This window comes from Oryctolagus cuniculus, chromosome X, assembly GCF_964237555.1.
Source record: "Oryctolagus cuniculus chromosome X, mOryCun1.1, whole genome shotgun sequence".
Taxonomy (NCBI): Eukaryota; Metazoa; Chordata; class Mammalia; order Lagomorpha; family Leporidae; genus Oryctolagus; species Oryctolagus cuniculus.
Genome location: NC_091453.1, coordinates 131,859,894 through 131,885,646, shown reverse-complemented (window position 1 = coordinate 131,885,646; position 25,753 = coordinate 131,859,894). Strand labels below are relative to the sequence as shown.

Here is a 25,753-nt window from a genome sequence, read left to right as displayed (position 1 = left end):
CTTAGAGGCATCAGAGACATGTGCTGGGCCAGGGCACAGGAATGAATGATGGGCACTGGAGGGAAATCGGTGTCATTCCCATTTGAGGAACTCTTTTCCAAAGTTGGGGGCTGCTGAAGCCTTGTGGGTCTTTCTCATCTCGTCTGCACGCAACTCTCTGCCCACCTGCATGAAGACTGGGGTCCTGGCTGGCACAGATGGCATGGCCTGGCTGCAAGACCTGGGCACCACTAGCTCTGCGTGGCAGGAGCAGAGCACTCCGTGCAGCAGGCGGAGGAGGAACATGGGGAGGAGCAGGGGAGGGGGAAGGGAAGGAGGGAGAGGGCAGGAGGCAGTGGCAGCTCCCATCCGGGCTGTGTCTCACCTGGAGAGAGGCCCTACTGAGACCATCCTCATTACTCTGTCTCATTTCTCCCCCAAAGCCAATGGCAGGTCCTCCCCTGAAATTTCTCTCTCTCTCCCTCTCCCTCTCCCTCTCTCTCCCTCTTTCTCTCTCTGTCTCTCTCCCTCTGAGTCTTCATTTGGCACTTACCACCCTTATTGGGAACTCTGGCATGGGGCTGAGGGAGGAGGGAGACTCAATCCTGTGAAGGTTTCCAGGTTCATTGTCACTTGGCCTGGTGCCCTCCACAGCTCCCCTGGACAGCCCAGTGCTCCAGAGCTGGAGGCCGATTCGGTGACCCCCAAGTCCTGGGCCATATATTTCTGTACCCATGGCAGAAACGGAGGCGTCGCACAGGCTCTCATTTTCCAATGCGTTTGCCAAGCACTGACACATGGCTAAGGCCCTGCCGGGCAGCTCGAGTCGGAGCCTCCCCCGCTCCCCGTCCCATGCTCGGGAGGTCGACTCTTGCTACGTGTTACATCCACGTCTGTCCAGGACCCCGCAGCTTGCCCTGCCTCACTCCAGGTCAGTGGGTCCTCGAGCCTCATTTTCAGTCCCTGCTGCACTTAGACCTCCCTCACAGGACCCTGGGTCTCTGGGAAGGAATGCCGCTTAGAGATCTGCCCACTCCTCCCTCCAGGGCTCTCTGCATCTCTACCTGCATCCCTGGGCTCGCACACCTCCCAAGACAGGCAGCTCCCTCCCCCTCCAGGCTGTCAGCTGATGTTTAGACAGTGCTCCCTGGTAGAAGAGCTTCTGTGAGCTTGGTTCCATCTTTCCAGAAGTTTCTACCACTGGGCCTCTTGTCCTTTCTTTCCCTGAGAGATCCAGCAGTCTCCAGTCTTTCCAGTGGGGGAGGCAGGAGGATTTGGGGTAATGTGGTCAGGGTGCGGCAGCCATCCTCATGAGCTGGGGGCTGGCTTGCAGGCCCCTCATCCATGAGCATGGCCTCTAAGAGCTCGCGAGATGGTGTCCTCCGGCCAAGGCCCTGCCGATGCTGCCACGTCCCACCCTGTCCCCTTGACAGAGTTGCTGACTTGGGGAAAGGCCTGCTTAGTGGACTGGCTCCATGGAAATGGGTGGAGAAGGGGAATTTTCTTCCAGAATACACAGGGGCTGGTCTCTTCTTGATCCTCAGGAGCAAAGGATATAGGGAGGGTGGCGGGGGTGGGGGCTGCCATACTGCCATGGTTGGTCCCGCCAAATTCCCCAGTCCTAGGAAAGAGCCACAGACAAACCCACAAGAATTTGAACGTCTGGGCTGGGGCTATGATCGAAATGAAATTTTCTAAAAAGAAAGAAAAATCAAAACAGAAAAAAAGGAACAAAATTTTTAAAAAAGCAACCCAAAGTCCTTTCTCAGTTTCCAGAAGGGCCCAAGGCAGCAGCCTTTTGTGGGGTGGAAAGAGCCCTGAAGGCGCTTTGCAGGTTTCCGGGCGGTGGGCTGGGGCTGCTGTGCCTTGTCTCCCCGGGTCCCTTTAGCTCCAGTTTAGAGGCTCCATGTCCTTCAAACAGCCTGAAATTCCAGAACTTTCCGTCAGGATCAGACCCTGCCCAAGGCCAGCGGGGCCTGTGGCAGGGCCTCCCACGGCCAGGCTGAGGTCCCCTCCAGGTAGTCCCTGGCTCCTGCCCAGTCCGTCCTCCCAAGACTTGCCTCCTGACGCCGCCCTGCAGGAGATGGCAGGGTGGGCCACGGAGGAGGGCCGGCTCCAGGCTGCTGGCACCAGCCACCTTCTAGCTCCTTCCTGTCTTGTGCAGTCAGCAGGTCTCAGGGTTGGGGGCATTCCTTGAGCTGGGGACTTTGCAGATCTCAGGAACGGACGACTGACAAACCCATTCCAGACTCACTTTGTTTCAGGGCTCCGAGAGATACCACAAAACGCTGTCGTAGCGGGAAGGAGCTGCGGTGAGCCGAAGAAGCAGGGCCGGGAAGAACCATGCAGCAGCCATTTTCACGGCGCTTTTTGTAAGCATTTGGTAGGATTTGTTACCTCACGTCATGCTCAACAGCAATCCAGGGAGTTAGGTGCTCTCACTGTCTCCATTAGCGGAAGGCACGGAGGCACAGACAGGTTTGCTTACCCATCCGAAGTCACACAGCTATGAGTAGTGAGGTTGGGCTTGAAGTCAATAAACTTCTAACTATATAGCAGGAGCGTGAGAAACACAAGATGAACCCCTCGGTGGCAGATGGATTGCTCAAGTCCCAGTTCCATTCTGCACACAAGGATTCCCTTCGCCCTTACAGGGACCGTGCCCCGCCCCGCCGCCGACAGCGGCCAGGGAGAACCCGAGCAAGGCGGGAGCGCCCCCTGCCGGAGGAGCCTCGCCTCTACATGTCTTAGTTCCTGGCTGCCTGTAGGGACCGCCGCCAGCTGGGCCCGCGACCGAGTGAGCTCCTGCTAGATCCACCCCGCCCGCCTCCTGTCCCGCCCTCACCGCTGTGCTCAGTCTCCCGGGTGGTGCAGAGCCCGGCGCGCGCGGCCTCCGGAGAAGACGCGGCCCAATGGGAAGGCTTGGCGGGGAGAGGTGGGCCACAGCACGGAGATTCTGCTCCCGCCCCAAACGAGTGCCGGCCTGGCGCGTGATTGGCAACCAGGCCGGCCAGTGAGGCGGAACTGTGGGCGGGGCGCGGGGCAGAGCGCGAAACATGGCGGGGCAGGGATCTTGCGTCGGCGGCGTCGGCGACTGCTACCAGGAGAACGAAGACAGCGTGTTCAAAGCGGCCGTGGAGGTGTTCCAGAAGCTTAAGGTGCCTCAGGCCTAGGGAGCCACTCCCGGGCGTCCTGGGCAGTGCCCTGTCCGAAGCCCGGACGCGATCGCTGTGGAGGTCGGCGGCGCCATGCAGCTGCAGTACCAGTCACGGTCGTGCCCTGCACGTTCCTGCCTTTACGGCTTGTGCCTGGTAGTTGGGGCCAGCGTCATGCACCGAACTCTGCGAGACCCAGGCTGGGCGCTCGGGGCGGGTACAGAGATGGAAGACGCAGACCCTGGCCTCAAGGAGCTTGGGAGACCTGGGCGGTGGGATAGATGGGCGCCAGGTGGGACCTGGGCGCTAGGCTGGGTGTCAGGAGCCACAGTGAGGAACCCGGGACCTACAGGTCAGGGAGCTGTGCCGGGTCCACTCGGCTGCTAGCGACTCCCCGGCCCCGCCTCATCCCTCCTGTTGCTGCCAGCTGTGGCCGGGAGCTGAAGCTTGAAAGCGCACACGGAGGCGTTGCTCCTAGTCCTGCTGTCACCAGGGATCCGAGGGGCGACTCTAAGGCGGCGGGCTCTAGGAGACTGGAACTCCTGGCAAAGCACAGAGAGAGCACGGGGCGGGAGATGGGTGTGCAGGAAGGGGTCCTGAGCGCCGCTCCACCGTGGTGTGATGGTGGCTTCCAAAAGCTTGTGACTTTGCTTTTCTTTGCCCAGGACCTCAAATGCTCCTTTCTGGAGGGCCTGTACATCACAGAACCAAAGACGATTCAGGAACTGCTGTGCAACCCCTCCAAGTACCGCTTGGAGATTCTGGAATGGATGTGCATACGGTAATGCCCAGGTTTCTTCTTTTTCCTGTAGGTGCCCGGGGCAGCTCCCAGCCCACCCTGGCAGCATGGGGCTTCTCCTCCCACAGGGCTGCACACGCTGCCGCAGCAGCCCGGTGCATAAGAAGTGCTGGCCCTGCGGGTGTGCTCAGACTAGGGGTGAAGTGTCCCCTCGCTGGGGTGCTCAGCTGGACTTCTGAGAGGCTTGGGTGGAGAAGGTCTGTGCCAACCCCACTGGGAGTCACTGGCTCTCACGGTGTTTGGTGTGGTCCTCAGAGACCTCACTGGAATGCCCGTGGTCTATTGATATTGCAGTCTTTTTTAAAAATGATTTATTTATTTATTTGAAAGTCAGAGTTACACACAGAGAGAAGGAGAGGCAGAGGCAGAGAGAGAGAAAGAGAGAGAGGTCTTCCATCCACTGGTTCATTCCCCAGTTAGCCACAACAGCTGGAGCTGGGCTGATCCGAAGCCAGGAGCCAGGAGCTTCTTCCTGGTCTCCCATGCAGGTGCAGGGGCCCAAGCACTTGGACCATCTTCCAGTGCTTTCCCAGGCCACAGCAGAGAGCTGGATCAGAAGTGGAGCAGCCAGGACTCGAACCGGCGCTAATATGGGATGCTGGCACTGCAGGCAGTGGCTTTACCTGCTACACCACAGTGCCAGCCCCAGTATTGCAGTTTTTTGTGTCCTGCCAACCCTTGGTGTTGAGAGAGGGGCCTGAGCAGAAGCCCGATATTTGAACCTCTGCCTCCCTCTCACCTTCTAGGCCTTTCCTTAGGCCTCAGTGTACCACTGCTTCATAAGCCTTTTCTCTCATTGAGCTTGTTCTGCCTCCTGGAAAACACTGTTCAGGTGTCTACATGTTCTACATCACTCCTACACAGCCTTCGAATACCCAGAGCTCACATACCAATTCGTTTTTTTTTAAATATTTTTATTTATTTATTTATTTGTTTGAATGGCAGAGAGAGAGAGAGAGAGGTCTTCCATCCAATGGTTCACTCCCCAGATGGCTGCAACAGCTGGAGCTGAACTGATCTGAAGCCAGGAGCCAGGAGCTTCTTCTGGGTCTCCCACGTGGGTGCAGGGGCTCAAGGACTTGGGCAGTCTTCCACTGCCTTCCCAGGCCATAGCAGAGAGCTGGATCAGAAGAGGAGCAGCCGGGACTAGAACCAGCACTCTTATGGGATGCTGCTGCTGCAGGCGGCTGCTTTACCCACTATGCCACAGCGCTGGCCCTGTCACGTTTCATTTTAAACTACCTCCTGTTCACAGAGTGAAACGCCTTCCTGCTCTCTCCATGGGCACCCAGAACTGTGTGAGCTGTAGTGCCTGCCACAGTCCTCAGCCGGTCGGTGCTCATTTGGCCCGCTGCCCGGTCTGGCTCGACAGAGCGTGCACCACTGGGAGGTGCTCCTGGCTGCAGTGGCCCTCAAGGGGCTGGGGCTTTAGCAGGTGCAGGTCCTGGTATTGGGCTGGGAGGGGGTGGCATTTGATTTCAGAGGAAATGATAGGTGCTTGTTTGGACAGGAGCAGGAACTCCAGGTGTGTGTGTGTGTTGGGGGGCTGGCAGTGGTGGCCCAAGTGGCAGCTTGGGGCAGCCCACCTGGGGCCTTACAAGACACGTGAAGGCCTTTGAACTTTATGCCCTGTGCAGGGCAAGCATAGGAGCAGAGGAGTGACTTCCTGAAATCAGCAATTTGGCGAGGTGACTCAGGGGCTCTGTGACAGATGGATTTGGAGGGCAGAGGCTGGAGGCAGGAGACCAGTAGCCCAGGCAAAGATGGCAGGAACCTGGTTCAGTGTGGCAGATGGCTTCTGTGACAGCCACTGCCGGTCCTGGAGGGACCAGTGCCTGCTCCAGGAACCTGGGAAGAGAGACAGTGGTGGGCAGTGCCTGGCCAACTGGGAGGGTCCTGAGCAAGGTCCCAGGATGAGGCCCAGATTTGTTGGGCTCAGGCAGAAGCTGGGGGCCGGCTGGGAGCCAGGGTGCTCTGTTGGCTGGAGAAGGGTGGATAGGTAGCAGGCGAAGGCTGTGGCCCCAGATGCTTCTAGTACTTCTCTGTGTACCAGAAACCAACACCTTTGAAGAAGTAGCCCGGGAACATAGCACACCGTGGCACGTGGCAACAGTGTCTTAGGCCTTTGAAGGGTCCTCAGGGGACAGCTTGCAGGTCTCCTGCACATTTCACGTTTCCTGACTTTGCACTTGGCTGCGTGCTGTCTTCCCCTACTCAGGGCTGCCTTTTATACCTTATCCCGGTGGAACCTGGAACGTGTACCTGGCAGTGGCCGAGGGCTCAGTGTGTGCTGCGCATTGGCCCTCATTGTGGGGTGGGCCCGAGCCCTGCGGACCCCTGGGTTGCCACGGTCCAGGCTTCATGGGGTTTCTTTGGTGCTTTCAAGGTCTTGAGCGCTGTTGGTTTCGGCTCTGCTCCCTGCTGTGAGATGAACTTCAGTGACAGCCCGTCTTCTTCCTGTCCCTGTGTGTGTGTGGGGTGTCTTAAGGAGGCACGAAGGCAGGTGATGCGGCCAAGGCAGCTGGGTCCAGGCTGCTTCCCTCCTGCAGTCCTGGGCAAGTGTGGCTCTGGAGTGGGGCAGTGAGTCCACTCTGTGGGCAGCCAGTGTGCACCTCCCCACCATGCTGGATTGGCAGGCCCCTAGTAGGTGGAGGCCAGCCTCCGTAGCCCTGTGGACAGAGCCTCTCTCTGGACACTGGGGGCCTGCCATGGTGGCTCCCTAGCGAGGGCAGCCTCAGCAGCCGATCCTGGGGCCTTGCCACTGTGCTGGGCGTGAGCTTGGGACTGAGACCTGGCGGAAGGCTGGAGTTGTGTCATTTGCCATCTTTTTTTTTTTTTTTTAACATTTATTTATTTATTTGAGAGACAGAGTTACAGAGAGAAGGAGAGACAGAGCGAAAGGTTTTCAATCCTCTGGTTCACTCTCCAGATGGCTGCAATGGCTGGAGACAGGCTGATCCGAAGCCAGGAGCCAGGAGCTTCTTCTGGGTCTCCCACGTGGGTGCAGGGGCCCAAGGACTTGGGCCATCTTCCACTGCTTTCCTGGGCCATTAGCAGAGAGCTGGATTGGAAGAGGAGCAGCTGGGGCAGGAGCTGGTGCCCGTATGGGATGCCGGTGCTTCAGGCCAGGGCGTTAACCCACTGCACCACAGCGCCGGCTCTGGATATCCGCTTAGCAAGATTTTTCCACCCAGGGCCAATCGATGTTGGTGGTGAGGCTGGGTGCCAGTAGAACTTTATTTACGGAAATGGTCCTGCTTGTGAGCCGACGTCTGCTTTAAATTGTGGATTAGGCTCCTGCCCTCTCTGGAAAGAACAAAGCATCGGCATTTACTGATGTAGAGGCAACGGTCGCTCATTCATTCCACTCTCGCTGGCTGTGGCACAGAGATCTATTAGGCCCTGGAAGTGCATGGCAGGAAGCCAGCTCCTGGCATCACCAGCCCAAAGTCTGGGACAGAGGGACCTCAAGGTGGCTGCGGTCTTTCTTCCAGCGCTGGGGGCTGGGGGGGGCACCCTGCAGAGTGGCCTGTGCCACCCGTCCAAGGATGAGCTCAGAGGAATGGAGGAATGGGCCCTTTCTGCTGCGCACTTGCTGCCCTGTCTTTTGTACTGTGAGAATTATTTTCAGAGTTCAAATTCCCATTTCCCAGGTGAGCTTTCTGAAGTATCTTTTATCTGGTAATTGATAGAGATGCACTTCCCATGGCGTAGAGTTTACCAAGTTAAAAGAGTTCAGTGGCGTGTGGCATGGGCACAGGGTCGGCGGGGGGCTCCCTGGCTTTCCCGGGCCTGACTGCCTGCGCTGTTTGCCCGCAGAGCCTGCCCCTCCTTGCAGGAAAAGTTCAGCTCACTGAAGGCGGCCCCGCCGGAGCTGAAGATCCGAGGTAGGTCTCGCTGTGGGATTTGCTGGTAAGCTCTGGTTCTGGACTTGTAGTGCGTTGTCCGTTGGACTGATGTATTGTTCTAGCGGAGTGGGGAGCCTTTTTTTGCCCAGAGCCAGTTGGACATTTTTGTTTGTTTTTAAAGATTTATTTTATATACTTGAAAGGCAGAGTTACAGAGCGAGAGAGGGAGAGACAGAATCTTCCACCCTTTGGTTCACTCCCCAAATGGCCACAACAGCCAGGGCTGGGCCAGGCAGAAAGCAAGAGCCAGGAGCTTCATCCACGTGGTTTCAGGGGCCCAAGTACCTGGGCCATCTTCCCCTGCTTTTCCAGGCACATTAGCTGGGAGTTGGATGGGAAGTGGAGCTGCCAGGACTTGAATTGGTGCCCATATGGGATGCCGACGCTGCAGACTGTGGCTTAACCTACTGTGCCACAGTGCCAGCCCCACTTGGATATTTATAACATCACTTGTGGGCCATACAAAATTATCAACTTAAAAATGAGCCTTGTGGATGTTGGTAGAACTTTCTAGACTCAGGATGAACATGTGTTTGTTCTAACCACTCCAAGGTAGGTAAAGCGGACCCTGGAACTGCTGTCCGCACCAGGCGGCATTGCCAGATTGGTGATCTAGAGACAGCTGTCCATGCACCTGGGAAGCGCCAGGAGAATGTGATGTTGTGTCTTGGAGCTGTTGTGTCTGGCACAGTCCTACTGATGGGCCGCCCAGAGGCTGACGCCCAGGCACACACACTGACCCTAGCCCTCAGGATGATCATGGCCACAGCCTTTCCCACTCCCAGCCTTGTCTCGCTCATCAGAGTGTGCTGGGTGTCAGGCCTGTCAAAGAGTGGAAGCAGGAAAACCAGGACAAGTAGGGGGTTAGGATTCTTCTTGAATTCATCTGACAAGTATTGTTGTTTCAAGTTATAAATTCATTCAGTTTTTACTTATTTGAAAAGAGGGGGTAGGGGAAGAGAGATGGGTGTTCCATCTGATTGAGAGAGACAGAAGATCTTCCATCTGCTACTTCACTTCTCAAATGCCTGCAATAGGGACTGGGTCAGGCTGAAGGTGGGAGCCTCAAACTTTAGCCTGGTCTCCCAGGTGGGTGGCAGGGATCAAGTGCTGCCTCCCAGGGTAACACTAACTGGAAGCGGGGCTGGAAGTGGAGTTGGGACTTGAACCCAGGCATTCTGATACAGGATGTGGACATCCCAAGTGCGTCTTAACTCCTGCACCAAATGCCCACCCCCCTCTGACAAATGCCGAAGGAGCCCCTACTACAGTGCATGGCACTGTTTGAGGTGCTGGGGGCACAGTGGTAGATTTTGCAACCTTCATGGAGCTTGCATGGTAGCTGGGAGACACAGACAGTAAACCAAGAAGGCAGTATTGTGTCAGCATCATGTGGCCAGGGTGAGGGCTGAGTTCAGTGGGGATTGGAGGGTTACGGGAAGGGTGGTCCTGTTGACATCGAAGGCACAAAGAGGGGAAGCGAGCCGGCAGAGAGCAGGAGGAATACCGTTCAGGATAAGGGAACAGCAGGTGCAAAGAGCCTGCGGTATACCTGTGCCTGGCAGCTTTGAGGGAGGAGGAGCAGAGTGGAGAGCAAGGGGAAGGGAAGGGGAGGTCAGGCCAGGTCCTGTGGGACACAGAAGGGCATGGGCTTCTACTCCAAGGAAGGCTGTGGTCTGATGTAGGGCTGAACGGGCTCCCTGGGCACCCTGTGCGGAGAACAGGGCCATTGGGCAGAGGCAGGGAGAGCAGCGCAGGGCTCCTGCAGTGACTGATCCAGGTGCGAGATGGGGAGGGAGGGCTGCTGTGGGTAGATCCTGCGTTTGTAGTGACGGGAGGGCCAGCTGCACTTGCTGAGGGGAAGACAGGGGTCGGGGGACCTGAGGATTTGGGTTACGGCCTGGGGAGCACACCAGCCTCTGTGGAACGTGTGGCATCACCGCTCTGCTCCCTTCTTGCCGGAGCTTGCTAGAGCAGGTGCCTGCAGGGTTTTGCTTTCTGCTGAGGGGTGTGTGTGGGGGGGGTGGGGGGTGGAGTCAGGCCTGCCCAGGCTTTCTGGCTCTGAGTCCTGGCATTGTACTCTATGCAGATGGCCTGGGGCCCTGGAAGATGTGGCTAGGCATTGTCTGCCCTGGGCAAGGACTCAGGTTTCCCATCTGTGAAGTGGCACCAAGGCCCACCTTGTAGAATTGCTGGCAAGCTCATAGGAGGTGGTGGTATGAAAGGCCAGGCTGACAGATGCGGTGTTGCTTCCTGTTACTGCAGCCTCCCGAGGTCTCTCAGGGGTGGCACAGGGCAGGTCGTGGAGGTTCCCTGACCTCTGGTGGCCTCAGCAGCCAGGCTTAGAGACCCAGGCATTCAGCCCTGTTCCAGGCAAGGAGGCCCCCAGAGAGGGTAGTGCCTGGGAGCAGGTCACAGAGCCAGAGGCAGCGCTGGCACCCTGTGTGTTGTCCACGAACCCGCCTTGTCCGCTCTGTGTACAAGCACCGCCTTTGGGCTTCAGGGTCTGCCAGCGCCGTCACCTTGGCCGCCAGCGTGTACGAGCATTCTCCTGTGTTAGAGTGGGTGTCTGCGGTAACGGGGGTTTGTGCTTCCGCAGAGATGGTGAAGCTAGGCCATGAGCTCATGCTGTGTGCGCCAGACGACCAGGAGCTCCTGAAGGTAAGAAGGCCCTCGTCTGTCCCCGCCGCAGCTGTGCACGCTTCCTGCCCTGGCCGGGGCTCTGGGTGCTGCCCGCGTGGGGATGGGAGCGGAGCGGAGCAGAGCTGCCAGGGCCCATGGAGGAGGAGAGGAGGGTGGCTGTGGAGGTTGACGACGTCATACTACATGCCAGTAATTGTCACAGCCACCCTGGCAGGAGGTGTCTGGCTTAACCTCATTTCACATGAGGTGACAACTCACCCACGGTCACACGGTGGCAGAGCCCGGCCTCAAACGCAGGCTGCTGCCTCCCGAGGCCACGCACTTGCCCCCGCAGACTGCCTGCCCAAGAGCTTCTGCACAGCGGCTGCTACTCTACCCCAGCCCCCACCCCTAAAATCTCTTGAATGTTGATAGCTACTTGCACGTGGTGAATTCTGCTGCTGCCGCATGCGCACATGTGCTCACTTGTTGGCTGCATGGCCTGAGCGGAACCGCTGTGTGGCACGGGCACTCTCCGCTTACCTTGCTGAGCAGCCACGCAAGTGTCTCCCCTGGCGGCCGCACCACACGACCTCCTCAGCCACGCCGAAGGAGGCCTGCCGCTTCCCCGGGCCCTGCCAGCACTCCTGATGTCCCGGTTTCATTAGTGTGGCTGCGTCCGTCCCGGTGGGTGTAAGGCGGTGTCTTGCTGTGGCTTCAGTTTGCCTGCCCCTAGGGATTAGCAGTGTTGCTCGTGTTTTACGAGCTTCTTGGCCGCGTATCTGTCCTCTTTGGAGCAATGTCTGCACACGAGGTCTTTGCCACCTTTTAAATGGGATCACTTGACTTTCTGCTGTTGAGGTCTAAGAATTATTTATATATTCTGGATTCAAGTCACATCTTATATTTGATTTATAGTATTTTTATCCCCATGCTGTGTATTGTCTTGCCTTTTTCAATGTGTCCTCTGGGGTAAAAGCATTGTACTTTTGATGAAGTCTGTCTGATCTACTTTTTTCTTTGGTTGGTTGTGCTTTGGCTGTATCTAAGAATCCATTGCCAAATCCAAGGTACTGAAGATTTATACTTGTGTTTTCTTCTGTTTAGGCCTTTGATCGATTTTGTGTTAGTTTTCTTTTTAAGATTTTTTTTTTTAATTTGAAACGTGAGTTAGAGAAAGAGAGATAGAGAGAACAGGAGATCTTCCACCTGTCGGTTCACTCCCCAAATGGCTGCAATGGCTGGGACTGTGCCAGACCGAAGCCAGGAGCCAGGAACTTCCTCTACATCTCCCATGTGGGTGCAGAGGCCCAAGGACCGTCTTCTGCTGCTTTCCCGGGCACATTAGCAGGGAGCTGGATCAGAAGTGGAGGCGAGAATTGATCCCAGCCACTCTGATATAGGCTGTGGATGCCCAAGCAGCATCTTAACGTGCTGCGCCACAATGCCTGCCCCTTAATTTCATTTTTATCTTGTTTATTTGTAGTTCTCCAGGTGTTTCGTGGCTTCCTTAGGGTTTTCTGTATGGAGCACTGGGACGCGTGCATGAGAGAGAGTTTTCTGTCTTCCTTGGCAACCTGGGAGCTTTTATTTGTTTGTTGTTAAGATTTTACTTATTTATTTGAAAGGTAAAGTTACAGACAGTGAGAGGGAGAGGGAGAGGGAGAGAGACAGAGGTCTTCCTTCCGTTGGTTCACTCCCCAGATGGCCACAATGGCTGGAGCTGCACCGATCCAAAGCCAGGAGCCAGGAGCTTCTTCTTGGTCTCCCACACGGGTGCAGGGCCCAAGGACCTGGGAGCTGCTGACTTCGCTTCCTGCCCACTTGCTCTGAGCAGGAGTGGTGGGAGATGCATCCTGTCTTGCTCCTGGTCTGAGCAAGTGCTTCCTACCGGTTTTTACCTTCGAGTGTGGTCTTAACTGCAGGATTTTGTGGATGCCTTTCTCAGGCTGAGTAAATTTCATGCTCTTCCTCCATTCTTGTTTTTTTTTTTATTTATTTATTTATTTATTTATTTTTATTTTTATTTTTTTTGAAAGTCAGTGAGAGAGAGAGAGAGAGAGAGAGAGGAAGAGATCTTTCTCCACTGGTTCACTTCTCAGATGGCTGCAACAACCAGGGCTGTTCCAGGCCGAAGCCAGGAGCCAGGAGTTTCTTCCAGGTCTCCCACGTGGGTGCAGGGGCCCAAGGACTTGGGCCATCTGCGGCTTTCCCAGGTGCATTAGCAGGGAGCTGGATCAGTAGTGCAGCAGCCAGGACTTGAGCTGGTGCCCATCTGGGACGCTGATGTTGCAGGTGGCAGTGTAAGCCGCTGTGCCACAGCACCGGCCCCCGTTCCGTGGGTTCAACCAGAACGTAGGATGGCTTCTGTCCGCTGCTTCCTTTGCAGCTTTTGAGATGATTGTGTGGGTCTGTGCTTCATGCGACAGTGTGCGCGTTTCCTCCTGGCATCTTTCATCGCCGTCGGAGGAGGTTGTGCCAGGCCCAGGTCCTCTGTGTGCATTCCCTCAGTTTCTCAGATCGGTGCGTTTGTGCCATTCGCTGACATCGGGAGCAGTCCCGCCATCATTTCTCCAAGCGTGTTTTTCAGCACCACGTGCTTTTCTCTTCTCCCTCCGGGCCTCCCGTGACACAGATACCACAGGGGCTCTCCACGTTTCCATCTTTTTTTCTCTGTTGCCTGTAAACAGCTTACACGCATGGCCTGAGGACATTTTATAGACTGTTCCTGCGCAGGCCTGCGTGAGGTCGGGCTGGGATTTTCCACTTGCTTCGTGTTGGTGTTCACAAACAGGGTTTCAGAGTTTCAGATTAGGGCTGCTTAACCTGTAGTCGTAATTTTCCACCCTGTCCCTGCATCATCGGGGAAGTGATGACGTGACATTGACATCTCTGCTCTATTTTCTCTTTTGCCTTTTGCTTCGAGAGCATTCCTGATTGCTTATTCAAGTGTTTGGATACTGGCTGCTTTAAAATCCTCGTGCGATCATTCCAGTGTTTGTGTGATCTGGTCCTTGGGGTCTCTTGCTTCGCTTTGCTCATGTGAGTTACTTTGGAGGTTTCTGCGGGGGCCCAGTCATTTTGGATTGCACCCGGGACATTCTGAGCATTGCTTTAACTCTGGGTCTTGCTAGGCTGCCTGCGTCCTCTCACGGATTTGGGGGTCACTTTCTCAAGCTCTTTCCCTCCGCTGCATCTTTGATACTTTCTAGTTCCTTGGGGTTCCCCTTTGCTGTTCCTCAACCAGCAACTACCCACTTCCATGACATGTCGCAGGGGTGGCGGGACAAAGCAGGAACAGTCTGGATGCCTGCACCTCACTGTCCCTGGCTGACGTCTCCGGAGCAAGCCAGGGATTCATCCCCAGTCTCTCTGAGCTTTGGCCTTGAGGTTGATTGAGTTCAGGTCGGGGTGCCTTCCATCCTTCCTGCCACAGGAACCTTTCCCTACTCTTAAGGCTTGTCACATTTTTTGGCTGTGCTAAAATCTACATAGTGCGAAATCTACCATTGCAATCATATTTAAGAGATTTCCCAGCAGGCCTTGAGGGTGCTCTACTCTTTTTTTAAACAGAAAAACAGTTGTGGTAAAATGCACATCCCATGACATGTACCATGGTAACCATGTTCACATGCATAGTCCAGTGGCGTTAAACACATTTACTTGGTTGCGTGGCCATTACCACCATCTACTTTCAGAACTTTCTCATCTTCCCAAAGTGCTGCTGTGCTCAGTTTTTAAGCCCTTTCAAAGCATGCGAGTCAGTGGCATTTGGCGCGTTCACAATACTGCAGAGCCCCCGCATGATGTTGTTTGGAAATCTGCTCATCACGCTGAAAAGAGACTGCCCTGCCCACAAAGCAGTCACTGCCTGCTCCCCACTGGCCCTGACCGCCACTGATTACGGCCTCTGTCTGTGTCGTGGAAATGGACCCAGGCCCTGTGCAGCGTTCGCAAGTTCCCTCCGGGTGGCCGTAGCACCTCTCACGCTCTCATTCCTTGCTGTGGACTACAACGAGCAAATGGATGCTGGCCCTTTGGAGCCCTGAATTGTAATTGCACACATCAGTGTTGGTTCTGGAGCTATTGTAACTTAAAAACCGCATATGTATGGGTTTCTTTGCCGTGTGCCCTGAAGAGGCCTAGAACAGTTACAGTGGCGACCACATTGAGCAAGGCAGCCACGCGAGACTCATGGTCACATCCGAGGGGCTCAGGAACCCACTAGTGCTAGAGACCCTCACTGGCCCAAAGCCACCAGCACGAGTGTAGCAAACACGGGGACTGCTTTAAAATTAAGAAAATGTCTGGAAGTTGTTTAGCTTGTAAGAGACTTGTGTTTCCAGGATCTCGTAAGAATTACAACTCAATAAGAAACAGACAAAACCCAATTCAGGAATGGGGGGGGGGTGGGAGAGGGGGTGGCGAGGGGGAGTGGCAGGCGTCTAGCCTAGCAGTTAACACACCTGCGTTCCACCTTGCAGTGCCTGCATTCAATGCCTGCAGGCCTCCCACACAGGGCACCTGGATTCTACCCCAGACTCCCAGCTTCAGCCAATCCAACCCAACCGTTGCAACCCCAGCTGTTGCAGGTACTTGGAGGCTAAACTAGCAAATTGGAGCTTTCGGATACATTTGGCTCACAAATAAATTAAAAAAAAAATTTAATGGGCAAAGAATCTGAAGAGACATTTTTCTAAAGATATACAAATGGCCAGTCAGCTCAGAGGAACGTAGAAGAGCGCAGCTGCGTCTGGCTGCCGCTTAGAAGAGCAGCCGTGGAATAAGCACACGGCCACGCCGTTCCACTCCTGGGGACACAGGCAACAGAACTGAAAACGTGCGGCACACGGCCGGTCATAAGCTCTGACCGCAGCCTGCAAATGGAAAGAACCCAAATGCCCGTCATCTGGTGACCGGATCAGCAGTAATGGAACATGAACTTCAGGCGTGTGGTGTGGTGTGGTGTGGTGTGGTACAGGTTGTCCTTGTAGACACTGTGCCCAGTGAAGGAAGCCAGACACCAGAGGCCACGCAGCGTCTGAGCCCATTTATAGCGACCGCCTGGGAGAGGCAAATGCACAGAGACAGATTATGGCCGAGCTGGGGTGTCGGGAATAGCAAATGGCTGCTAATGGGGACGGTGCTTCTTTTAGGTGCGTCCTAACATCCCCTGAACAGCTCTGGAAAGACAGTGCCAGAGGAGAGAGTGTGCAAAGGTCCTGGGGGCGGGGAGCGTGGGTGTAGACCAGGCAGGGCTTTGGAGACTGGGGGAGGCCCCAGGGTGGCAGTGGCCATTTGCAGGGACAAGGGTGGTGGCTTCACGGGGCAGGCATTGCTTCCAGGAGACCTGCTGGCAGGCTGTAGCAGTGCCCCAGCACCCATGGCTGCTAGCCTGGGTGGTGGTGGTGTAGAAGGCAGGTGGAGTGACTGGACTGAACCCAGCGCATGGGATTTGCTGATGGGGAGGTTGGAGCGGGGAAGGGGGCTGGGGGTGGAGGCTTTGCACATTCGTTCTGCCGACCTTTACAGAGGGCTCCCTTGGCCACTGGGATGCGGCCTGCAGATGGGCTCGCTGACCAGGCCGTCTGCCCCTTCCCAGGCATTGGCGCTGTGGCAGGGGGCCGTTGGAGTTGGCTGAGCAAGGGATGGCAGCTGGAGGGTGTCTGGCGAAGGCCTTGTGAGGTCCGGAGTGACAGTCAATGTTACATTTCTGTCTGAGCCATGTCCTGTCTAGACAGTGTCCTGTCCCCACCCCGGGGCTACCCTTGGGCAGATGAGGGGAGTGAGTCAACTGAAGGTAGCAAGGAGGTCTGGGAAGCCAGTGGCAGGCTGAGTTTGTGCAGTCGGAAGTTTCCAGAGGCACCGGTTGCGTTGACATGGGTCGCAGCTGGGAGCTAGGCGTGCCAGGACGCCAGGCAGCTGCAACCATGAGACTCAGTGTCCACCGCCAGGGGGCGAGCTGCCAACCTCAGGGCGGAGTGTGCCCCTGCCCCCGGGTCTGCTCCTCACCCTTCAGTGTGACTGTGTGACCGCCACTCCCTGTCCGGGCTGCTCGGGTGGCCTGGAGCCTTCCGGACTGCCCTCTGGGCGCCTGCTGGGTTCTGTCTGGCTGTGCCCATCGGCTTCTGTATCGCCAGCCAAGAACAGGCCTTGTCTTGGAGGTGGCTCTTGGGAGCAGGCTGCCATTGGGTCCTCGTGGGCTGTGTTCTGCCTTTGCGGGCCCTGCTGTGTGGCAAGCACACATCCCTGAGTGCTCCCTTGGTGCCGGGCACTTAGCAGAGTTGTCCCAGCATCGTGGCAGCCCCTCGGGGCCGGTAGCCTGCGTGGCCTAGCTCCCCGAGCTGCTCCTGGACTCTGTGGCTGCGGCCCTGGAGGCTGCTGGGCCCAGCCGTCGTTCCCAGCGGCCCAGCTGGGGCAGCATGTACGGCGAGGCCTGTTTAGGTGTAGTCAGCCAGTGTGCGGTCTTCCCTGCCCAGGGCTGCGCCTGCCCCTGGAAGCAGCTGCACTTCATGGACCGGCTGCTCGACGTGATCCGCAGTCTGAGCGTCGGAGGCTCCACCTGCTCCAGGTAACGGCGGCCCGTGGATGGACTCGTCTTAGTCCTGCATCTGCAGCAGTGCGGGCTTGCTTTTCCCCTGTGGTGGCAGCAGCCACGTCACTGGTCCAGCATCCAGGGGTGCAAGCTGAGGTAGGATCCCTGCGCCCCCCGCCCCGGGGAGCTGGCTGGCCAGTCTGTGGGGCCAGCCACCATGTGAGCGAGGGGCAGCCGTGTCCTGTGGGTGCTGGCTTGCTGCCCACAGAGCTGGGCGGGCTGTCAAAAGGGGTGATAGAGGCCTCGAAAGTCAGGCTGGGCCCACAGGAGGAGAGTGAGTGCCCGGGCTGCTCGGAGCAGCCCCAGCGGGCGGAGGCGGGGCGGGCTGGGCTGGCCTGGCCTCGCTGCCTCTCCTTCGCCCGCTGGCTCTTCCGTGGGGCACGCAGGCTTGCCGGGCCAGCGCTGCGCCCCGTGACAGTGTGGCCGTGGCGCTGCCGTTGCAGCCTGCAGGAGCACTTGGAGGACACCAGGGAGAAGAACGAGGAGCTGCTGCAGGAGGTCTTTTCCAGCTCCCACCTGCAGGCGCTGCTGAGTCCCCGGAGGGACCCGTGGCCCCTGGACGTGCAGCCCGTCCTTGAGGAGCAGAGCGAGCAGCGGCAGAGGTGGGTGTTCCGGGAGGCGTGGGGCAGCCCTGCGTGGTTCTGTCACCTCAGATAGACCCTTGGGTGTGCGCCCCTCGGGGTGCCCAGTGCCCGTGGCAGTGGGAGCTGAGCGTGTCCCCTCTTCTCTCCCTGCAGTGCCAGCCCCTCGCCCCGGTCAGAGGAGGAGAAGGTGGCGGAGCTGGCCAGGCAGCTGCGGGAGAGTACTGCCAAGCTGCAGACACTCAGGGCAGAGGTGAGGGACGCTGGCTCCTGGGTCATAGGTCAAGTGACGTCACCTACCCCAGCATGCTCTGTCGTGAGGCTTATGTGAGATGGCTCATACAAGGACCCAGGGGCTTCTAGAACGTGCTGGGTACTTGGTGCACACGAAGGTGACAGAGCCAGGAAGCTTTCTCCAGGGAAGGGATTGGCCTGGAAGCCAGGCCCCTTGCCCGGCCTGAGCTCCCGGCTTCCCACACTCTGTGGCTTGCGACCCTGCCAGCAGCCCCTGGGCTCAGCCTCCTCCTCTTACGTCGCGGGTCTGTTCCTTGGGCTGACCTGTCGGGTGTTGCCAAGCAGGGCTCGCTGCAGTCCCCGCTGGCCCCGTTGGCTTTACTGTGCGCTTCTCAGCAGAAGCCAGGGGCCGCCGCCAGTGGGACCGACACGAGCACCCTGGAGCAAAAGCTGCGCCTGGTCACCTCTGACTTCCACCAGCTCGTGCTGGCCTTCCTCCAAGTCTACGATAACGAGCTGAGTGAGTGCTGCCAGCGCCGACGCCCTGACCTGCACCTGTGCGGCCCCACGGTCCAGTCTGTGTCACAGACTCTGACTTCCTGTAGCCAAGTAAGGTCCAGCCCCGCCCCCCACACCCGCGGCTTGTGCCCTGCCTGCACTCAGGGGTCTCTGCTGCCCCCAGGGAGGGACCCGAGGGCTGGGATCAGGGACTGGGGCTTGGCAGCGGCATGGGGCAGACGTTGTTCCTGTGAGCTGCAAGGGCTGAAAGCGTGGTCCCCAAGAGCCCGCTGCACTTCGGCTGAGACGGCGGGCCCCGAAGAGCCTTGTGTACCGCTGGCTTGTCTCAGCCTGCAGCTTCTGTCCCTGTGCTGGTGGCGCTCTGTTTTTACACCGTGCTCCCATGGAGCGAGGCCCGGGCCCGTGAGCCAGCTGTGGCAGGACGGGAGAGAGCGCACTCAGGCTGCTAAGCCCGCCCAGTCACTGTCCACTGACCACCTGGCTCTTCCCTGCAGATCCCCAGCAGCCGAGGCAAAATGCAGGCGCACATTATTTTAACAGGAAGGTGCCAAATCTTCCCACCATCTGGCCAGCCTGCCCTGTGAGACTCCTGGATGGGTGGTTTGGGTACTGTGTTCTGTCACAAAGGCCCTTGGTTCTTGGGACACTTTTTTTTTTCATGCCCTGCCCTGTGCTTGGGCTGGGTTGGGAGCACACGCAGGGAGGGCTTGCCAGGTGGAGAACTCTGGCCACTCTCCCTCTGGGAGTTCTGTCTTTGTGGACGAGAGCCACGTGCTCGGTTGTGACCTTGAGTGGGAAGCAGAGATTGAATGTGCACCCCCACCCTCCCTCCCCGCCAGCTGTTGAAAGCGGTTGTAGAGATCACGGACACGGCTGCGAAAGCCACGGAGATGGCCAAGAAGCAGCAGGGCGAGCCCATCTGTTGGGGCAGCAGCAGCTCCGTGAAGAGTCTAGGTATGTGGCCGGGGGGCCGGGCTGCTGGGGCTCCCGGCACCCTTTGGGCCTGCCGCATGCGGGCACTCTCTTTTCTCTGCTCAGAGCCTTCTGTCTTTCCTCCTCCTCCTCCTGCCCCTCCCTCCCCCCTCTCCCTTCCTTCTTTCTGTCTGTCTTTGTTTTCCTTCTCCTTCTCCTTTTTTTAAAAAATTTCTTTATTTGAAAGTCAGAGTTACACAGAGAGAGAAGGAGAGGCAGAGAGAGAGAGAGAGAGAGAGAGAGAGAGAGAGGGAGGGAGAGAGGTCTTCCATCCACTGGTTCACTCCCCAATTGGCTGCAACAGCCAGAGCTGCACTGATCTGAAGCCAGGAGCCAGGGGTTTCTTCCGGATCTCCCATGTGGGCCCAAGGACCTGGGTTATCTTCTATTGCTCTCCCAGGCCACAGCAGGGAGCTGGATCAGAAGAGGAGCAGCCGGGTCTAGAACCAGCACCCATATAGGAAGCCGCACTGCAGGTGGCGGCTTTACCTGCTACACTACAGTGCCAGCCCACAGCTTCTGCTTTTATTTAATTGATTTGAAAGGCAAAGTGGCAGAGAAAGAGGGAGAGAGAAGAAAAAGAGATCTTCCATCTGCTGGTTCCCCCTCTAAATAGTTGCAATGGCTGGGTCTGGGCCAGGCTGAGACCAGGAGCCCGGAACTCTATCTGGGTCTCCCATGTGGCTGCAGGGGCCCAAGCACTTAGACCGTTCTGTGCTGCCTTCCCAGGCACACGTGCAGGCAGCTGCATGGGAAGCAACACAGCTGGGATTTGAACTGGCGCTCTGATATGGGATGCTGGTGTCGTAAGCAGCAGTGTAACCCATTGGGCCACAAGCTGGCTCCTTTCCTCTTTCTCTCATACATATTTTCCTTCTCTTGGAAGACAATTTCAGTGGGTTATAGAATAAAAGCATTCACTGTAGAAAATTAGGATAATCCAAAGACATGCAGAGGCGAAACTCCCAGGGCTCGTTGGTGTTAGGATTTTAGTCTCTTTCAGTTCTTTCCCTTCTTAGCATTACCACTTCTACACTTTTTATAAATGAGGTGTAGGCGTAACACGTTCTTTCCCTTTCACCTGATTGTAAGCGCTTTCCCAGGTGTCCTAGGTAACAGCTTTCGTTGCCAAATATCCTTGCGTTCAGACATGTGCTGTCACTGTCTCGAGGTCGTTCTCAGCTCTTGGCTGCTTTTGAGGGGTCGTCACACAGATGCTGGATTTCCAAACGTTCTGCACCAACATTGGCCTCTCCATTCCATTTTCTCCCTGAGCTTTTGGATGTAGCCCCCTGTGCCGCTGTGCTAGTAGTGCAAGGTGGACGCAGTTCCAACATCTAACGCTAGGGGGTGCCTGGCTACACGGAGGTGCAGCTCCCAGGCTGCAGAGATGAGCCAGGTGTTTACAGGTGCTGCCTGTCTCCGTAGCCTTCGCTGTAGGCTTCAGGTGCTGCTCAGCTGACTTAGCCTGTGCACTTCCAGTCTGTAAACAGGATGCCGTGGCCGTGTTCAGACACGCGTTACGTCCCCATGATGGAGGGCCCAAAGGCCAGTCAATAAGCCAGGCTCCGCAACTGCATTTGAGCCTTTTTTTTTTTTTAACTTTTTTTGATATTGGATGGGGGCAAAATTGTATCTTTGACTTGAATTAACCGTTTTGTAATCTGAGGAAGTTATTTTTTCAGTATTGCAGTGGAAATACACATGCGGAAAGGTTTGGTTTAATAAGAGAACTTAGAATCGTGAAGGGAATGTCAGTGTGTGGGGCTGGTTCGCATTTTCCCTGTGTTATTCCAGCTCAGGTGACTTCACAGTGAGGGAGAAGTAGGGCGTGGCCAGCTAGACCCCCAGGGGCCCCTTGCTATCATATGCTCTCTTGCCCCCAAGTGATGGCTGTTTTGACGTGGTGACACTTTTTCCCTGGAAGCTTCCCCTCTGTCGTGTGTATTTTGTTCACGTTGATTGCCGTGTGCCCTGCGTCGCTGTGGCAACTCCCCAGCTCTGCAGTTCTGGTGGATTTGAAAGCAGCCATAGAACGAATGTGTCTGGCTGGGTTTCAGTAAAGCTGAACTTTTCAGAAGGGGCAATGGGCTGTTGCTGGCCAGCTCCTGCTGCCCGGGTTTTTGTCCTGTGCCTGTCCCTTCTGTTCACGGACAAGTGGCTGGTGTCGGCTCGGGGTCCTTAGCTGCAGCTTGTGTTCGTGTGAGTGGGATCCCCGGGCCACGCGGGTGCGGGTGTGGATGCGTGTGTGTGTCTCCCAGGCACCCGGCTGCCTGCTGCCTCATTGCCTGTCCCCGCAGCACCGTCAGACACCTCACTGCTCCATGCTCCTCGGTTCCTCCTTTGGTTCCGCTTTCTCACTGGTGCCTCTCTGTAGGAGGCGAATGCTGTGTCGTTGTCTGTATTTTGTGTTTAACAACTAGCAAGCTTAGCCTTTCTTCTTGATTTATCAACTGTGCACGTTTCCTCCCGTGCGAGGGGCCTGTTTAAGTCCTACTGATTTTTCTAGTTCAGCTGTACCTTTCATGTGGGCTTTTGATGTACAGTAGCTTTTAACTTAAACGCTGTCGAGTGGATAGTGCCATCTGAAGCTGGGTCCCACGCGGGCGGCAGGAAGCCACCTACTCGAGCCATCACCACTGCCTCGCAGGTATACACTGGCAGGAGGCTGGGGTCAGGGGCCGGAGCCATGAATTGAACGCAGACGTTCCGCTCTGGGGCACGCGTATTTGAGCGCCCGCCTATCGGAGAGCTCTGTCCGTGTGGATTGGAGTTGCTGTTTGTACTGTTTCGCTTCAGCCCACCTCTGCTACCTTGCGGGGAGAAGATCCACTGGTGACGAGCTCCCAGCCCGTTTTTTTTTTTTTTAAAGTGACAACGTCTTAATTTTCTCCTTTAGTTTTTTTTTTTTTTAATTTATTTGACAGATAGAGTTAGACAGTGAGAGAGAGAGACAGAGAGAAAGGTCTTGCTTCCGTTGGTTCACTCCCCAAATGGCCACTACGGCCGGTGCGCTGCGCTGATCCGAAGCCAGGAGCCAGGTGCTTCTCCTGGTCTCTCCCATGTGGGTGCAGGGCCCAAGGACTTGGGCCATCCTCCACTGCCTTCCCGGGCCACAGCAGAGAGCTGGCCTGGAAGAGGGGCAACCGGGACAGAATCCAGCACCCATATGGGATGCCAGCGCTGCAGGCAGAGGATTAACCAAGTGAGCCACAGTGCCGGCCCCTCTCCTTTAGTTTTGAAGGCTAGTTTTTCTGGATATAGAATTCCTGGTTGACAGCGTGTTGCTTTCCTACTTGCGAAGCCGGCTGTTAATGTTACTGCGGACCTTGTGCGTGAGGAGTCTCTTCACTCCCTTCTTTCCGTTCAAGAAGCAGAAGAAGCTCTGCTCGTCTCTGGCTTGGCCCGTTTGATGTGATGTGTCTCAGCATGGATCCTATTTGAAGGTTTCTGAGCTTTTCTGTTGGTATAGATGAATTTTATTTTATTCTTTAATTTTTTTTTAAAGAATTTATTTATTTGAAAAGCAGAGTTACAGAGAGGCAGAGAGAGAGAGAGAAGTCTTCCATCTGCTGGTTCACTTCCCAAATGGCTGCAATGGCTGGAGGTTGGCTGATCCGAAGCCAGGAGCCAGGAGCCAGGAGCTTTTTCCAGGTCTCCCACGTGGGTGCAGGGGCCCAAGCACTTGGGCCAACCTCCACTGCTTTCCCAGGCCACAGCAGAGAGCTGGATCGGAAGAGGAGCAGCCAGGACTAGAACAGGCGCCCGTATGGGATGCCAGCAAGTGTTGGCCCCAGTTTTTTTTTTTTTAATCAGCGATCAGGTAGGCAGTTGATGCTTTTCCTTCTGCATATCTTGCTTGCTCAGAGCCTCAAGGTCAGCCAGAGGTGAGAGGTCAGGGCCTTCTCAGGTCTCTCCTGGGTGCTTTCGTAGCTCTGGGTGTGCATGACCTTCGAGAGTCCCGGCTTTTGGGTTACTCTCTGGGCTGCCCCAGTGGCTGCCCGAGCCCTCAGGTAGCAGCAACATCAGCACCTGGCGAGAAACGTCTTCCACTGCCGCATCCCCAGGTCGTCCCTTTCGGCCAGGCAGCGGCTGGCCCAGGCCCAGGCTCAGGCCTCTCTTTGGAAACTGGCAGCAGAGCCCTCCACGTTAAAGGTTATTAGAGCACTGGCCCTAATCAGCCCGTTGCTCATTCTCACCTCTCTCTGTGTAATTGCCGTTAATAAGCTGCTTATAATCCATGCTGCCATTATTATAATAATGATCACTAATATTCCTAACACAGTGCCTCTCACCTGGGACCATGGCACAGGTGCACTGGACTTGGGAGGGGAGGAGAGCCTTGCTCTTGGCTGCTGACTCAGCGCTGGTCAGTGCAGCTTACTGATTTGGTTCAAGGCCAGTCTTCAGGAGTCAGTGTCAAGTGTGTGCTCCTGGCCACTAGCAGTGGCCCTTCGCTTGTCCCACCTCCGCCTGACACATGGACGGCCTTGGTCTTCATGGCCGCCTCCAGCCCTCCCACCAGACAGGCTGTGTTCCTCTGCTGTTTTCTCCCAGCGGCCTGGGTGCCAGCACTGGGCTTATGGCGGCAATGTGCCCCACGTGTGCTGTGACACTGGGGCCCTGAAGTGAGGGCCTTGCCCATTCTCCTTCGCCACATGCCAGGCCTGCCCCACAATGCCCAGGGTTTGAGCACATTTAGAAAACCTAGTGGTGCTCTGAGGACTGAGGAGGAGCCGAGGTGCTGCACCTGCCCAGGAGGGGGAAGTGAACGGCTGTGATGTGAGGGGCGCCCGGGAGCTGTGCGATCCTAGCTTCCCGCTGTGACTGGCGGCAGCCCAGGCGAGGCCCACGGCTTCCTGGTCTCGGATGTATGGTGTTGTGAGGGCTGCCCCGTCTGCTCCTCCCACGAGACTCCTCCTCCAAGCCCCACTCTGTACCATAGCAATCCCATTGGGCAGGCTACGGTTCTGAGTCAGAGTACATGCAAAATTATGGGCAAGCTTTATGCTTCTTGGCTTCCACTCGCTCTGCGGAGAGTTAGGGCAAGGCAGGACCACTGGGCCGGGCGGAGAATTGTGGGGGGTGGGGTGGGGGTGGGGCTCAGGACTGGGTGCGGCCAGGGGCTGGAGGCTGGGAAAATCAAGGATATAAGAGAGGCAGGCCAGAGCCCAGGACAGCACAGCCTGGAGAGAAATGCAGGTTGCGACAGGAAGCCCACTAAATCTAGGGGGTGGGCTGAGCATGGTCCCCATTGGGATTCCAGTTGACCCGCTGTACTCAGCCAGATTTCTGTGCTGCGACAGGTCAGGAAATAGCATGATATGTTGATTTTTGCTTTTAGTACATGATAGTACGAGCAGCCAGGGCCAGAGTCTTCAACGAATGCATCTGCGACACGAGGACCCAGCTACCTGGGCATCAGCCCGCAGCCCCTCACCCGAGTCACTCCTCAGCACAGGCCCTGTGTCAGTGTTAATGATGTTGACTTGTGAAAGACCAATGTGACTGATGTAGTGGGGCAGTAGTAGGGGAGAGGACGGGCAGGGCTGGGGGAAACACTAGGGGTGTGTGTGTGTAAGCAGGAAAACCCGAAGGAAGAACGGAACTCGGGCGGGGCGCAAGGCACTGAGTCCTCAGCCCGGAGGCGCCGTCTGACTGTTAGGGCAGTCACGGTGCCCTGCCCTGCGCACAGCCTTCGGGCAGCTGGCTCTGTGCACCTGCTGTTCATCTGATGAAAATGAACGCGGCCAGGGCTGCTGCACGCGTCAGACATGGCCTGGCCTAAGCCTCAGCCTCTGTACTGTGATTGCTGGGCCCCAGTCTAGGGCCCCTGGCCCAGCACCCCCAGTGGGTCTCCTTAGCAGCTCCCAGCTCCAAGTTTCCGGGCCACAGTGCAAGTATAGTCCCCAGCCCCTCTGCCACCCCGGTTGCTCCTGAGCCTGCGGAGGACCGTGAAGGGAGGGCGGCGGCGGCGGCGGGGGGGGGGGGGGCACCCCGGCACGGCCTGTCGTGGCCTCCTGCAGGCCAGAAAGCAGTGTACTGACTTGGCTGTCTGTGTTTCTCTTTGCAGCCGCTAAAATGGAGGAACTTACACAGACATACACGGTCTCCAGTGACATTCTGCGCCAGGGCTCGGGCTAGTACAGAAGGCGGCGGCCACGGGCAGGCGCCGCGGAGCCTTCGCGGCAGAAGCAGCTGCGGCCCCGACGTTGTCCGGGTCGCCCTGCTTTGCCTGCAGCCTCTGGCCTTGTGGGAGGGCTCTTGAAGAGAAAGGAAACCTCAGGATCTGAAAAGCTGCTTCCAGCCTGTTCTTTGCTTGCGTCACTCTGCGTTGTGTCCTACTCTCCCTGCGACTGCTCCAGCTGTGCCCCCTCACCCCCGGCTGC

The 25,753-nt window shown here is 56.8% G+C and overlaps 1 protein-coding gene across 2 annotated transcripts; it reads left to right on the top strand.

Annotated features, from left to right (window-relative positions):
• Window positions 1-2,752: 2,752 nt before the first annotated feature.
• HAUS7 (HAUS augmin like complex subunit 7) lies at window positions 2,753-25,660 on the top strand. Of its 2 annotated transcripts, none has more exons than XM_008250330.4 (10): window positions 2,753-3,137; window positions 3,800-3,915; window positions 7,753-7,820; window positions 10,441-10,502; window positions 16,943-17,034; window positions 17,502-17,660; window positions 17,796-17,892; window positions 18,273-18,482; window positions 19,232-19,346; window positions 25,438-25,660. In XM_008250330.4, exons 1-10 carry the CDS (start codon window positions 3,036-3,038, stop codon window positions 25,506-25,508), a joined length of 1,092 nt encoding a protein of 363 aa, XP_008248552.2. In that variant the 5' UTR covers window positions 2,753-3,035; the 3' UTR covers window positions 25,509-25,660. The 2 variants fall into 2 exon arrangements, with proteins under 2 accessions (XP_008248552.2, XP_008248551.2); XM_008250329.4 differs by having other exon boundaries at window positions 18,270-18,482.
• Window positions 25,661-25,753: the final 93 nt, after the last annotated feature.

Excerpts from the sequence above, each read along its gene's own strand:
- HAUS7 (XM_008250329.4), top strand. The coding sequence starts at position 3,036 with ATGGCGGGGCAGGGATCTTGCGTCGGCGGCGTCGGCGACTGCTACCAG. Across the intron at positions 3,916-7,752 it reads CTGGAATGGATGTGCATACG|AGCCTGCCCCTCCTTGCAGG; the intron begins GTAATGCCCAGG and ends GTTTGCCCGCAG. Across the intron at positions 10,503-16,942 it reads ACGACCAGGAGCTCCTGAAG|GGCTGCGCCTGCCCCTGGAA; the intron begins GTAAGAAGGCCC and ends TTCCCTGCCCAG.